Source organism: Anticarsia gemmatalis, chromosome 20, assembly GCF_050436995.1.
Source record: "Anticarsia gemmatalis isolate Benzon Research Colony breed Stoneville strain chromosome 20, ilAntGemm2 primary, whole genome shotgun sequence".
NCBI lineage: Eukaryota > Metazoa > Arthropoda > Insecta > Lepidoptera > Erebidae > Anticarsia > Anticarsia gemmatalis.
The window spans coordinates 6,435,885-6,447,660 of NC_134764.1; the positions used below are offsets into that span (position 1 = coordinate 6,435,885).

At 35.7% G+C, this 11,776-nt stretch overlaps 2 protein-coding genes across 3 annotated transcripts in view; both read right to left on the reverse strand.

Annotated features, from left to right (window-relative positions):
- Window positions 1-2,851, reverse strand: part of LOC142981444 (cholesterol transporter ABCA5-like) — a 47,113-nt gene extending 44,262 nt beyond the window's left edge. For both annotated transcript variants that reach the window (XM_076127374.1, XM_076127373.1), the window contains exon 1: window positions 2,604-2,851. In XM_076127374.1, coding sequence (XP_075983489.1) covers window positions 2,604-2,677 — 74 coding nt within the window. In that variant the 5' untranslated portion in view covers window positions 2,678-2,851. The remainder of the gene's footprint in view (window positions 1-2,603) is intronic.
- A 1,722-nt stretch (window positions 2,852-4,573) lies between these two features.
- LOC142981735 (collagenase-like) lies at window positions 4,574-9,724 on the reverse strand. Its single transcript, XM_076127831.1, has 8 exons — window positions 9,611-9,724; window positions 8,172-8,214; window positions 7,728-7,887; window positions 7,102-7,271; window positions 6,615-6,716; window positions 5,823-5,968; window positions 5,362-5,470; window positions 4,574-5,093 (listed from the first exon to the last, which is right to left on the reverse strand). Exons 1-8 carry the CDS (start codon window positions 9,653-9,655, stop codon window positions 4,705-4,707), a joined length of 1,164 nt encoding a protein of 387 aa, XP_075983946.1. The 5' UTR covers window positions 9,656-9,724; the 3' UTR covers window positions 4,574-4,704.
- Between the last annotated feature and the right edge of the window lie 2,052 nt (window positions 9,725-11,776).

Here is an 11,776-nt window from a genome sequence, read left to right on the forward strand (position 1 = left end):
GGGACAAGATAAATCAGCAAAACAAGCATGAAGCAAAAGTTTACCAACAAGTATAAAGGAAAGTCATACAATACAATTCAGAATTAATAATGTCAGAGTCAATTAAAATATAGATTGAGGTGGTCCATGCAGTTACTCTTGCACCGAGTTGATTTAGCTAATCATGATATATATAGCAAATATCAATGCTATTCAGAATTTTTTTTTTTTTTTGCTTTGCGAGTATCTTATTTGTTTGTTATAAAGTCCCTTCAGACCCAATATCTATTGATTGCAGACGTTACCTTTATAAAGATCTAGCGGACTGGCTTCGTCCGGTTATATCCTTATTTTGTCCCGTTAATTCCATTCCCGTGGGAATCTTGGTCCAATGGCATCCTATACAAACCTTGTCAAAAGAATTATCAATTTATTTAGTCGTTTAAAGTTATATCGTGTATACATTTCGGTGATTTATTTCTATTTATATAGATTAAAGAAGAGAACTTTAAACTAACCAAATATATCAGTGACACATTTCAACTATCGTATTTTCAGCAGTCAATATAAAAAGTGTCTTGTATAAATAGCATAAACCTTTAGGAACAACTTCTACTAACCTTCAGCTGCAGACATAATAAAGTTTCAGACTACGTAATCAAATTGATAAAAAATATCACATTTAAAGTCCAGGACGAATTTTGTAAGACCAATAAAGTGACTAGAGCACTAGCCTTGAGAAACAAGACCTGTGAAAACAGAGAGTTTTGATACAAGCGCACTGACTGTACTCTTTGATAGGATCAGTTATAATCAATAACTTAACCTGGGAAAATTGAGAAAGAAGACGTACATACTGAGTAAAGAATTATCACCTAATTAATCTATGTGTATTTAATTATCATATATTATGCTATAGATACTTCCTAGTAGGCGCAATGAATGCCTAATCTACGAATAACATTATAATTTTCAATGATTCTAATATCAAGAAAACTTTTAGTGTCCAAATGGATGACTGCCATCTAATTGGTGTTCAAGAACTCGCCAAATAGCTGTAAATATTTCTTACTAACAGTCCTAAATTAATTATTTGTCATAGTGGGAAAAAACGGGTTTATTTGTTCGTCATCATCTAAAGATAAGGCTACGTCATAGCCTGAATAAGACGTATTTCACAACAACTTGAAACTTACAAAGAATAAGTGAGTCAAGTACAAAATATTTGTTTTATTGAAGCAATACTTATGTAAACGTTTCGAAATTCAATCACTTTGACATTCAAAGTTCAGGGAAGCCTTTGTAAGTTCTTTGTCACGGCAAAAAAACAAAATACAAGTAGCAGACAGTGTCGTTAGAAGCTTTACAAGTAAACCGTTACACAATACGTATGGATTTTTACGCAAAGATGACGTAGGGTCGTCTCAGACGTAATGGTGTCTTTCTGGCGAGACGCCAGCCACAGCGTGACACACTGCCTGAATTCTTCTAAGACAACAAAGTATCAGTGATCGTCACAGATAGATGACGATTCTAGAAGGTCATTATCTAATGGTTTATACTCTCTGTACATTTCTTATTCAGCTGTTTTGATCAACGAACTACTGAATATTGAAACCTGTGTAACCATTTTGTTTAGGCAAGCTTGGTGAATTATTACTATGGACTTTATTAATTGTTCGTATTCTAGACCAAAAATTGATAATTTTTTTATTAAAATCAATGTCATTAACAAAGATATAAATGCGATGCTCTGTAATAGTGAAGATCCTTTTATTCAAGTGTAAAATTTCCCCGAAATCTATGAAGAAATTATTTTATTTTATTATTTTAATTGATAACTACACAAAATGCATCGTATACCACAATATACTTTCATGTTAAACAATACAAAAAGCCATCACAGAATACGACTTAACTATTAAATGACGGGACTGTGAAACTATGGAGTCCATTTTCACGTTTTCATTGCATTTTCCTGCATACATCGATATTGCAACACTGTTAAGATATTCCTTAATACACTTTTTTTTTTTCTTGTATATTGTTTTATGAACACATATCCGTATTCTTTTTTATGCAAAGCGCCCTAAGGCATGAAAACCTTCGCAAGCAAGTTTATGAAAATGCTGCTTAATTGTTGCGTGCGAACAGAAGATAAGATACCTAAAGTACAGACTGAACGAGACCTAACATGTTTGTTAGGTACCTTTGAATATTTCCACTTAATTCGGCATATAGAGATTCAGTTTAGAAGAAGGGTAAGTCTTCTGTTTTAAGTCCGGCCTAATTCAGTTTATCGACAAAAAGAAAAGCCGGCCTGTTTTAACCTCCCTATAAGAATCTTATTTATTTTTTTATTATATTAACTGTGGACGATGAAATCTCGGCAGTCAATTAATTTTAAACGTCTTTGTCTGCTTACACAAAATTCCATAAAGGTTCTATCTATAGAATCCATTTGTACCATGAAAGGCTGCCATTTAGGGTGCGGTAAAGCTTCATTATGCATAGTACTTCACTTGCACATAGGAAAGTACGCGACCAAAGCTAGTTTAGTACGATTCGCATGATCTTTTGAATGGAGAAGATGTATTTGAGGTGCTACTTCTTTATATTCTTACGTTAGCTGTTCAGTGCTGGCCGGTGAGTCGCGTCCATCGTCCCGTACGTCACCCACCCCATGAGTACCACTCATGCAATAAACAATAACTCACTGTGCACACAAAAGAATCCACTTAGCACATCCGAAGACGGACACTATAACATTTTATTTCGTCGCGGGTGAAGTGTAGAAATAATAACGAGGAATGGCGATGTGTGATTATCCGGTTGTTTTATGAGACGAGGCGCGCTCCCGGAGCGTTCGCCATGTTGGTTTGATAGAACGTTTCGCGCGCGCGCCAAATGCAATCATGTGTTGCCAACTTATTTAACTCCTTGTTATAGGGGTAATTGCATTGTCGGTTTTATTGATTTTGTATAGTTAGGTACTTCCTGCACCTATTACATTTATGAGACTATAAATAACAATGTACTATGTAATACAAAGTAAAAATAAACCAGTATTCTTCTCTTTGACGAGAAGTTCGTGAATTTAGATATTTTTGTCATCTGAACGGTAGTATCACAAGGTATCCAATTCAATTCCCGAATTGGATCAAGTGCATTGGAGTGTTCTAATTTTAATGAAAATATCCTAAAAAGTACATAATATGCCAAAATACTTGTACCTACATGAAACTAACATTTAAAAAGCTAAACAAGGCTGTACTTCCTACACCTCTGCCTACCTCCATCGCGTATTACAGGTGTGATGTTAGAAACAATTGGCGAATTAAATACTAAAATTATCTAAGGATAAAGTCCACATCCTACAATAACAAGCTTTGTATGACAGTAATGAACATCAAATACTTATCTAAGTGGTACTATAAATCAAGAGCAAAAGAAAAAGTATACTAGTAGTTTAAATTCAATTAAACATTAAATATAATACGTATAACAAAAATTACGGGTAAATAAATTCAACAGCTAGCAACATCGACACGCATGCGCGAAGCGTCGCCACTGCAATACGACGCTGTAACACCATGCGCCTATTTTTATTTCCGTGCGATTAGTCGCTACAACACGCAAAGAAACGCGAATTGGCGACGCATTTACTTCGACGAGCTTTCATCACGACATACTAATAAAACAACATGTTTTAGATCACGAAAATGTATTTTTTTTCGGGGTTTGTTTTCCTGTAAATTGTCTTTACATGTATTTTTATGATTTAACCCTAGTAAAGGTTTCGGCTCCATCGATCTAACCGGTGACTGTACAAGGGTTGGACACCAGAGCCGCTTTGACCGATGTACTATAGTCGACGGGAGTACTAATTTGCTTATAGGTATACACTTATGTTAGGGGAGCATTGGACTGAACTTAGATCTGTTTCGATCGTTTTATGAGGCATGTATTTGAGCATTTATGACGCGCATTAATGTTAAAATGTCGTAGATACTCATGTAGTTTGTCGATTCGGCCGGATTATATGGGTAGGTTTTTTAATTTCACTCGAAAAATAACTCAAAAATTTTGACACTATAAATCATTTTCAATGCTAATAAAACGAAAAGTACTCTTTTTATAAAGTGAGTCCTAGAAAATTAAAATATTTTGCTGTTTTTACATCAAATAGATTTAAGGGTTGAACGAGTATTTTCAGTCAAAGTTTTCACCGGTCTTAATAAATCGTACATTACCAAGTCAAAGGCCTAAGAGCAAATAGTAAAACTGTTAACGTCTACTTAATAACTAATGATTACTGTGTTTGTATAGAATATATTTTTAACTCTAGAAAGATAATCATATTTTATAGTAGTGAAAAGATACTCATGCGTAAAATTGACTCACGCTCGTCGTTATATTTCAAAATCGGTGGAGCTTCCCTTATTGACACGTACGCCACACAGTAGTGACCAGTGAAATGTCCGAAACGCACAACGATGCATTCGCGATATTAAGAAAGATAGAGCGATATTTCGCAAATGCATGCGTAAATTTGTCGCAGACTATCTTTATAGGGTTAAAGAAAACTAAATAAAATGTTATAAAATTTACTATAATAAATAAGAAAGATGTTAAATAAACCATTGTCAAACATACAACGTCAACGTGTCAACATCTACATTGTACGTTATAATGATTTCTCTCGCAGTTCCTTAGACTAACTGTTTATTCCTCAGAAGATTCTGATTCTTCTGAAGACTCGGAGGACTCGGAAGACTCGGAAGACTCGGAAGACTCGGAGGATTCGGAAGATTCGGATTCTTCAGAAGCAGCTGTGGTGCTCGTAGGTGCCTGAGTGCTGGGGTCTACGGGCGCCTCTGTGCTGGGGTCCACAGGCTGTTCAGTACTGGGGTCTACGGGCGCCTCAGAGCTAGGCGCCAATGTGCTGGGGTCTACAGGGGCTTCAGTGCTGGGGTCCACAGGCTGTTCAGTACTGGGGTCTACGGGCGCCTCAGAGCTAGGCGCCACAGTGGTGGAAACGTCAAGATTCCAGTCGTAGTTCTCGCCGCTAATCTGTGTGAACCAGTCGTGGTAAAAACCGGGACGGATGAAACCTGTAAACAAAATATTGCTTTAATCTCCACCATACTTTAAAAAAAATCAATGTTAGGTATAAATAGTTCTTAGGGTTGGACAACTTCTATCAACATGGAATCGCATTGTGCTGTCGCCCCATCCTTTTCTGTCATTCAAAACCGTCATTTACTGGAACGAGAAACAGCTAGTGTTGCTGATCACTTCAAGGATATGGGAACCGGCCTGATAGATGTGATCCAACGTCCATTTGCCGTTATTTTGTAAACAGAAGTTAGTTTCACTTACCAGCGGGCCTGCCAGCGTGGCAACCCAGAGCGGAGACGAAGGATGTGACACCAATTTGTGTGATTTCACCATCATCGTCGATGTAGGTCAGGGGACCACCGCTGTCACCCTGTCAAATAAAAATGTTGTTATAAATGCACTAGGAATAGTAATAGCAGAGTCACCATTTTTTAAAACCTGATGTGAGGATCGGTTATAAATTAATAATTGGATATTTATTGTCGGGGAAGGGTAATATCTGGGGAAGTTTTGAGTATCTAAAGAAATTAGGGATACACTTTATAAAGTGCAAAGTCCGCTAGTTCCATTACTCTTGCTCTTGGACAAAACAATTTGCCTTTCTAATACTTATAACGATCGATTCAATATTTTACAGAAGCATTTCTATAAATCATACTCTAATTTTGTTTTAGGTTACTTTGTCCAACTGTTCACAGAAGTACATGTCTTATAGAACTTACCTGGCAAGTGGACTGGCTGGTAACGTTGTAGTATTCAGCGCAGATAGTGGAGGCAACGATGATGCTGCTGCCACCGTAAGCAGAATTGCAGGCCTGGTTCGAAACGGCAGTCAGGAACACCCAGTTCATGTTCTCAGGAGATGAGCCTACAAGCAAATATTATTTAGTTTAATTATGTGTCCGAAAAAATATGCTTAGTTCCTACAAAGACGCCTTGTAAGCACGCGATACACTATAATGTAGCGAGTGGCCAAACATTCTGCAACGGAATGTCCTGAGCTACCTACATAATTTCGGCAGCAGTGTTGTGACTTAAACACAGCAAGCGTGTGCCGAAATTTGCGCACGTAGTCACAGACTTAGGATTTCTCGGCTTTGGGCACATTTGTTCACCACAATGGCCGCCTTTACACACACGCTCTATCGAGCGTTCTTAGGAGCGTACAGGATTCCGCACGGGAAAGACGGCGCGCTCTTCGTTAGCAATTTTCTTCGCGGGCTTGACAGATGACCGCGGAGCGCTCTCTTTCCTTTCCCCTTGCACATCCTTTATACGCACACTCTTTCAAGCGCGATTGTTGTTTCATGCACGATAGAGTTTGTGTGTAAAGGGGGCTAAGGGCGGTTAAAATGAGCCCAGAGACATAGAATGCTTCGTCTCTGGGACATTCATACATCACAATCACACCAAGATTTAGTTATATTCTTCCAGTCACCAGTGGACAGTAATATAGCTTAGCTTTTACTCGAAAGTTAGATAATATCTCGAATATTAAAATACAATAAACCCACCTCCAGTCCAGGTGCGTCCCCATCCACTGGCGATGGTGGTAAGTCCGGCGTAGTTGCGGTCCTGGTCAGATGAGCGCTGAATCCTGATGGGCTGCACGTAGTCTGCGTACAAAAAAATCATTTTTAATTTCGATCATTATACGATAGTAGTAAGAAGTAATATTTTTCTTTTAAACTAGAATTTGTTTTTAACAGTAACAAGTAAGTAACATTGATAAATTAAACTGAATTAGCGAATTTCCTTTATTAATATCATACCAAATTAAGAGCCGACAGGCTCTCTCGTTATACCTAGGGAAAAGTTTTACCTTTTAACTCGGAAAAACTTGGTAAAAACATAAATTAAATATGTTTAACTTTCTTCAACAGTATTCTAAGAATATATAAACTGTATTTAGCTGAATATTATTACAGACCAATACAAAAATAAAATTTCGTGCATAAAATAGTGATGAAAGTTAGTTGTGTATAAAGACTTCGTTTTTACCATTGAAGGTGAGAGAGCGGCCGAATTCCAAAAGACCGATGTCATGAGGCTGGACCACCGAGGGAATGGCTTCGTTGTACAACGGGTGGTTGTAGTACTTGGTGGTGTCGAAGATGTAGTACGGAGAGGTCAAGTTGACCACACCAGCGCGGATGACCACGGAGACACGGCTAAAATACAAATACCGCGAATTATGTTTAATTATTTTTGAGAAAAGATGAAATATCGTTGAAGAATTTAAGGAATACTCCTCAATTGTTAAAAAAATGTTAGGAGTTCAAGAAGTCATCGACGAGTACCTGTTACATATATTATAGACTAATGGTTTTACATTTATTTTGTTCGCCTACGGTGTTTATCTATTTACGAGTGGGAAAGATTAATTAAATAGCTATTTTCATTGGAACTGATTAATAATATGGGTGTATTTTTATATTGAAAGCTAATTCTAGCAATAAAGACTGGGATATAAAGTAATGTTGTTATGCTGACTGAATTTGTAGTGTAAACAACACAGTTGTAAAAAGGGAGAGCCTATTATAAAATATACCTGTTCAATTCCACATGTTAAGCTTATCGGTAGTTAATTCAATCTGCGTATAAATAAAATAACAAAGAACACTCACCCAGCGGTACAGTGGGCGGCAGTGAGACCCCACTTGTCACTGAGGATGGTGCCTCCACACGCGCTGACGGCTCCGATGGGGCTCACCATGCGGAGCGACAGCTGGTGAGGGAACTGGCCCTCCTGCGCCTCCCAGCCTGACACGATGCGGGTGTCCCATCCTGCGAAACAAATTATTTGTATTAAGTATATAAAAAACTCAAGAACTGTGCCATCGTCAACCCAACAAGATGTTTATTTTTATTTTTCCTTTACTTCCGGACTAAGATTTGTTTTTGTGTCGCAGGGACTTTTAACAAACGGAATAATTAATTGTTCCGTGTGGGAATCGAACCAACGACGCAAGCAGCGTGGCGTCCTTAACCTCTGCGCCACGGAGGCAATCATAATATAATTAAACACCCAACATTTTTGGTGCTGCATTTTTGATAGTAACTATGCTTACCTCTTGTGTTTTCAGGGAACGTGAAACGGGGATCGGCCAAGACCTGAAATTAGAAATACATTTTTAATTTATTTACCAACATTCACTTTGTAACGCTTATAATATCGTAAGATTTAATTTCTAGATATTTTTTATGTCTCTAGTCAAAAAGGGCTTAAATCTGATTTTGACGAAACTAGGTTAAGTATACAAAAGTGTTCAGAAAAAAATTCTGTATCGATTGGTGAAAACATGATTGTGTATAATATAAGAATGCGAAAATTGGCAATTTTCAAAAGGGTTAATTTACACCAAAAATAGCGAAAATGTGGGATATAAGTGCACTCTTATTTCTTATCTCATTTTTGAAAATGTACGACATATTATACCCTTTTTCACAATTTACACAGATTTTTAGTTGCTATATAGAATCGGATATGAATTTAAATTAGCCATACTCAAAGATAACAAAAAAAGTGCTTAAAAATATTGTTAAATTCGAAGCATATAATTATAATACAACTTCTTTTGACTGCAGGTAGGTATATCGACTTAGATAATAAACAGAAGCTTATCAGTAATTATTAATTCTTTAAATTACATTGATTTAACACTTAATACAAGCTTTTAATTATGTTTATCATAATCCCTGATAAAAGGATCGTCTAATTATGATACCGGTTCGTTACTTATTTTAATCGAAGTTTTTAGGTCAGAGGAAAATTTTGTTCTAGTATAACAAATAATATATAAATACCTATTATGAAAATTGTATTTTATATCTCCGCGATTCCGCCTGTGTAACCAACTTTCGAACGGGTAAACCGTTGATACACGAAGCAATTTAAAAAACGGGTAGGGTAACAAGTAGACAAACAATATTTCTAATATTTTAATTTTAACAGCAGCTATTAAAAATTTTTGCCAAACTCAAAGACATATAAACGCTTTAACTAAATTTTATACAAAGTTTGACCACTGAAAAGAAAGTATTTTTCGCACATTCGTTTCGTTGAAACGTTAAAGAACTTGTAGAGTAAATGTCCGTCTGTAGTAGTAGAGTAAATAAAGGTAGATACTAGTTACCCCAGATATGAGAATTATATAACATGCAAGGTTTTTTTATAAAAAGTATAAGAAATCAGAAGCACAATAAAATGAATGCATTAAATGTGAGTAAAGAAAACCAACAATGTTTCACTTTTCGTCATAGATTGTGTCTGGCTTGCTGTTTATTAGGGTACTTTTTTGACGATAATTGCCATTAAATCTCAAAAAAACATCAGAATTCATGCATCTATTACTTAAAAAAACCTTTTTACGTTACGTAAGTAAAAAGTTCCAAAACGATAATCACTAGGTTAAGGCCTTAAAAGGCGTCTGAAATTTTTCAACGTAATCAAAAACACTGTCCAATCAGCAGCCTATTTTATTATAATAATTAAAAGATAAGTAATTACCGTAGTTCCCAAAGCCAATAACACCACAGACACTAGGTAAGCCATATTGTAACGCCCGACTAATTAAAACCAAATTAATTCTAACTTATATTTACTTACCGGCCGGTATTAACTGATAAACGGTAATGATTGATTGTTCATTCATAATCTATGTAATCTAAGAACGTAATGTTTTCTACTGATATTCATTGGGTTTTAGTATGATTATTTCATGATTATATCGTATTTTAGGCGCCTTACCTAATAATGTAATCCAAATACTAGTGTGTTATTGTGGATCTGACCGTATTATGTTCCTATTTACTAAGAGACACACGACTGCAAGTTAAATTTTAGTCAAAGGAGAGGTAAGTGACAAGAAGAGAGTTTTCATTATTTTATGTGCTTTCTGCTTAGGTCTATTAAGTTGCAGATTAATGTATTCTTAACTCGTTACAGTCTCACTGCCGGGCAAGGTTCTCCTCCTGATCGAGGGACGGGTTAGGCCTTGAGTCCACCACATTGGCCAAGTGCGGGTTGGGGCCTTTGCATGTCCTCAAGCACTAAATGAAATAAATTTTAGGCATGCAAAATTTCATCAAGATGTTTCCCTTACCCATTAGAGCAAGTGATAATAATTTCTAATACACACATAGCTTCGAAAAGTCAAGTGTTGCCCCGGGTTCGAACCATCGACTACTTGCGTGGGAGGTGCTAACTAGTTAACGCGACGTAGATAGTTTGGGAAGAAAGAGAAGACCAATTTTTGCAGCTGTAGGACAAGTAAATGACTAATAAAAAAAGTATTTATAGTAAAACATTTAAATCATCTGCAAATGATTATCGGATGCAGATAATGAAGAGAGAGAGCGCAGAGTAGAGCAACTATGAACTTTCCGTTGCCACTCGTTCATAAAAATCGTTTTCTAACGTTCACCAGATTTCTTAGTCTAAAAAATATTTTATGTATTTTTTTTATCATGTCATATTAAAACCAGGAGAAAAGGTTATGGGATATGGAATCTAAAATATTTTAATGAAACGGTACTGAAACTCGAGTGATTGAAATTAAAGGTAATGGTAGTTACCTTATTTATTTACCCGATGTTTCGATCGAATTGCATCGACTGTGGTCACGGTTACTGGATATGAATGTAAAATTTATCATTTATGGAAAATCAAATTACTTTAAACTTTATTCTTTGATTGTATCGCTTTATATTTCAAACCTAAGAGGTAGAATATTATCAATCGGTTTTGTATTTATTCGTGTGCATAAATATAATTATATTGTTTTGGTTATAAATACCAAGGTTTTCCAAAAACTAGAGTGCAATGCGTGATGTTTATTTTAAAAAACGGAATTATTATTGAACTTACCTGCATTTATACTTTTTTTTATGTCAAAGAACAAACTAAATATTCAAGTGGTTGTACCACTTGAATATTTAGGTGCGAATCTTAGTCTGGCAGTAATTTAAAACAAAAATAATCTTTATAGCGAAACTCAGAGGCCCTATAAAATAATTCTTTAAAAACTGTCTTGCATGTACCTACTGCAAGAGGCATTACATACCCAAAAATAACATAACAGAAGCCCACATTATCGCGTCTGTACAGTAGTTTACTAGAAGACTAGCAAAATATTCTCCCTTTTACGGTAGCTACCCCCTTCTGCGCCACCAGACTAACTATTTTGTTTCAATTTTTTTTTTTTTCGTTTTACATTTTGTATACATAATAGTAATTTCTAAATATTCGAATGTTATGTTACGTAAAAATAAAGGAATAAAGTATTTGAAAAAAAAAAGACTAACTAGATAGTCTTTTGACAGTCCATGTCCTTATTCTAGAACTTAACTCCCTACTCCTCTTGCCATCGGCACTTTCGGCCGACGCAGATCAGATAGTATTATCTATTATCAGATATATAGTAGTCCGGATATCCGTATTTCAAAATAGTGATGCCTAACACATGTTACTGATTATAGCACTCTAATCTTAGCATCAGCTAATCACGACACGGTGTTTTGAGTTCTAATTAAATGTATGATTCAATTTCCTCATTAAAATACATTCAAACACATTTTTAGAGTAAGAAAATAGTATGTAAATAAGCGTTAGTAAGTTTAAGTAGTAAGAGAATCTGTCATTAATTTGTAAATATTTTTATCTATTACTAAATGA

Bases quoted from the DNA above. Each gene is read 5' to 3' on its own strand.
- LOC142981735 (XM_076127831.1), bottom strand. From the start codon at position 9,655: ATGGCTTACCTAGTGTCTGTGGTGTTATTGGCTTTGGGAACTACG. The intron at 8,215-9,610 runs GTAATTACTTAT...TTCTAATTTCAG, and splicing joins TATTGGCTTTGGGAACTACG to GTCTTGGCCGATCCCCGTTT. The intron at 7,888-8,171 runs GTAAGCATAGTT...TTTGTTTCGCAG, and splicing joins GTTCCCTGAAAACACAAGAG to GATGGGACACCCGCATCGTG.